Source organism: Astatotilapia calliptera, chromosome 6 (assembly GCF_900246225.1).
Source record: "Astatotilapia calliptera chromosome 6, fAstCal1.2, whole genome shotgun sequence".
NCBI classification, from domain to species: domain Eukaryota; kingdom Metazoa; phylum Chordata; class Actinopteri; order Cichliformes; family Cichlidae; genus Astatotilapia; species Astatotilapia calliptera.
The window spans coordinates 13478806-13481739 of record NC_039307.1 but is presented as its reverse complement, the minus strand read 5'-3'; the positions used below and the strand labels follow the sequence as shown (position 1 = coordinate 13481739).

General features: G+C 34.2%; 1 protein-coding gene across 1 annotated transcript; it reads right to left on the bottom strand.

Annotated features, from left to right (window-relative positions):
• Positions 1–839: 839 nt before the first annotated feature.
• On the bottom strand, positions 840–2934 carry LOC113023410 (ecto-ADP-ribosyltransferase 4-like). The gene is made up of 3 exons (XM_026169409.1): positions 2868–2934; positions 1963–2083; positions 840–1682 (listed from the first exon to the last, which is right to left on the bottom strand). The coding sequence occupies exons 2-3, from the start codon at positions 2074–2076 to the stop codon at positions 840–842; spliced, it is 957 nt and encodes a 318-aa protein (XP_026025194.1). The 5' UTR covers positions 2077–2083; positions 2868–2934.

The following is a 2934-nucleotide window of genomic DNA, read 5'->3' as shown; positions in this document are numbered from 1 at the left end:
CAGTCATGACAAAATAATATATAACTAAATCTTTACTGCAGAGTAGGGCAGGTGCAAAGACTATTTTTGCGGGATATTTAAGATATGAATATTACCTTCCATGAAATACCTTCAATGAAATATCATTGCAAGAAATGGCTGCCTTCAGGGTGTTGAATTAATTTCCTTGGCATATGATACAATGTTAATTAAGCTCTGCAGTGCTAAATAAATCTATATATTTGGCTATATGCTAAAATTTTAACTTTTTAATAGACCTTCCTTCCTTAAAAAGGAATCTGATCAATCTGAAGGCATTTGAAAATGAAAGTTTTTATGTGACTCAATACAGGCTTGTGGAAAACTACCTAAAGCCCATGGCTCGCAGAACTATTTTTAACAAAAATATGACGCAGTTGTTTTCTTATCAGTCCCTCATATCTCCGTGAAGGAATTTTGCCTGTCTAAAGCATATTGTTTGAGAAATCTTGTGGTTTGTTCAGATGCAACTTTGCAGATCTAATCTGTGCTGACATGTTCTTTTTAGAGATCAGATGTTTTCTCTGTCTTGAACTTTAGCATTTAACTCATTCACTGCCATTGAAAAACTTACGTTGACTGCCATTGACGTCTATAGACGTCAATTACGTTTTTCAATGGGAGGGGCTAGAATACAACCTCGGGCAGCTTGTCAGTGAATTTTGGTGATGTAAAGAGGCAAAAAACTGTCAAAAAAAACAAAGGCAAAAGAACAATGTACATGATGTGACAAATGATTTTACTTTTCATGTATGTTTGCATGAATGTATGAAAAACAAAACATATACATGAAGAATAAAACACAAAATGCAAAGATCAGCCTAATATAATCCACAATGTGGCTGCTGTAACTTAGATGGAAAGGAAGAACCATAAACAGCATTGGTTTTATGGTACACTTTCACCAAAACAAAAGGCAACAAAAGACAAATTAGAACAATACAAATAATAGTAAAAATGACCCAAAATCCATCTACTACTGCAGATATTGGATGCAACATATTGCTTTCTTTGCTATAAACACAGTTCATATTGCTCGTGAGTCTATAGCTGATTCTGCATTCCTTTGTTTCTGTCTGGATGTCAGTGACTTTGAAAATCTCATATGGGGGAATTAGGACCTGATTATTTTTTTTCAGGGCAGAGTAATATGTTATGTCAGCGCCAAAGCACGTTTGCACCTCAAAACATGAGATGTTCCTTGCAAAGTCCCACTCATCAGAGCCTAACATGAAGGTGCTAAACCGAACCTGTTTGTTAGAGATGTTCAGATGTAAAAGTGTCTCTGCTTGAAAATGTGTACTAACACATGTCACCTGGCTGTGTTTTAAAATCTGAATGCCTTCAGTTAGAAAAGAATAAAGTGAGCGTGACTCAAATGTCTCCTTTGGTTTCCCAGTTCTATTTGCAGACTTGAAGTTGAGGTTTACAGATTGCAACATAGATTTTGTGTACATATATAAAGCAGCAGAATGATCTTTCTCCAGGTGCTTGTGTTGAGGCTTTCTGGTGTGTTGCTCTGCATTTCTCCAGGCTTCACTGAAGTTTTTACAGCAGGATTCCCATTTTTGCATCATGGAATTATCATTTAAAACTGTAACTTCAAATACGCAGTCATAAAACGTGGCATCACTCTGGTAAAAAGTCAAATTCTCAGTAGATGTCTGAAATTAGGAGGAACAGCTTGTTAAAAATATCCAGCAGATGGCGATATGCATTAAATCAACAGCCAGCATTCATCTTCTTTTAGTCTTTTTTAGATAATGGCTTCAAGAATCACATTAAAGGTGTAAAGATTTCAAAACACTGGCTATGAATATTATGATAAAGTGCCATAAAAGAAACCAAAACATAGAAAACCCTTTATTTTACATCTAACTTTAGCTTGAATCAAAAACAAAATAGTGTAAATTATGCAGTATTAAATAATTTAAAGTGGTATACCTTTTTAACAGTATCCTGCAGGCTGAATGGTAGATGTGTGACAACAAAAATAAGAGTAGTAATGGCACATATGATTGTTTTTCTCTGACACACTCGCGACACTGAAGAAGCCATAATTCATCTGAAAAAAAAAAGAGAATTTAGTTTAAAGTGAATTATTTGTGTTTTCTTTTCTTTTGTGGAATTAATTGGCAAACCTGTAAAATGTCAGTGTATGTCATGTATCTTGGCACAAACCCCCCACCCCCCAACATATTTCACAACATGACTGTGTACAGTTTATTTGCTTGCTCTACACAATAGAAGTGTAATAAAAGCCTGTTTCAGTCTATATGTCTATATATACACATATGTCTAGACATCTATTTGCCCTATATATATATTAGTTTAAGGCATGCTGGGTTGTGTGATAACACTGTGGTGAATCAAAGTCCTACTATGTGAGAGAAAAAAGAGCTACTTGCATGAACTCAGCTTGTGTTGTGTGTCTTTGTAACTAAACTCTTTAGAAAATACGAATTGCCAGTGTTAGACAAAACAAAACTTGAAATGTTTAATAAAATACACCACTGCCAGAGGATCACATCATTAAATGTTATATTCAAATTGATATTGTTGCAGCTTGTCACAATGAGAGAACTACGTAGGTCCTAAATTCCTGACACAGTCTGTAAGTACGTAATTCCTCTAACATCAATGTTTATAAACTGTCATAGACAAACCAAAATGTAAATAGAAAATTAAATAAATAAAGTTTTTCTCTGTAAGATTTATCTGAACATATCACAGTAAACAGAGGGTAACAACATACTGTAATGTCTCTGTATTTATGTGGAATGGCTAGAAAAGACATTTAAAATATGCATTTCAAAATTCTGTCTATTTTCTTTTTCTTTATTACTTACAATATTATGAACAGCACTACAGTTTAAGGTGGTCTTTTAATTCCAGAGTGAAAATGCTTTAGTTCCC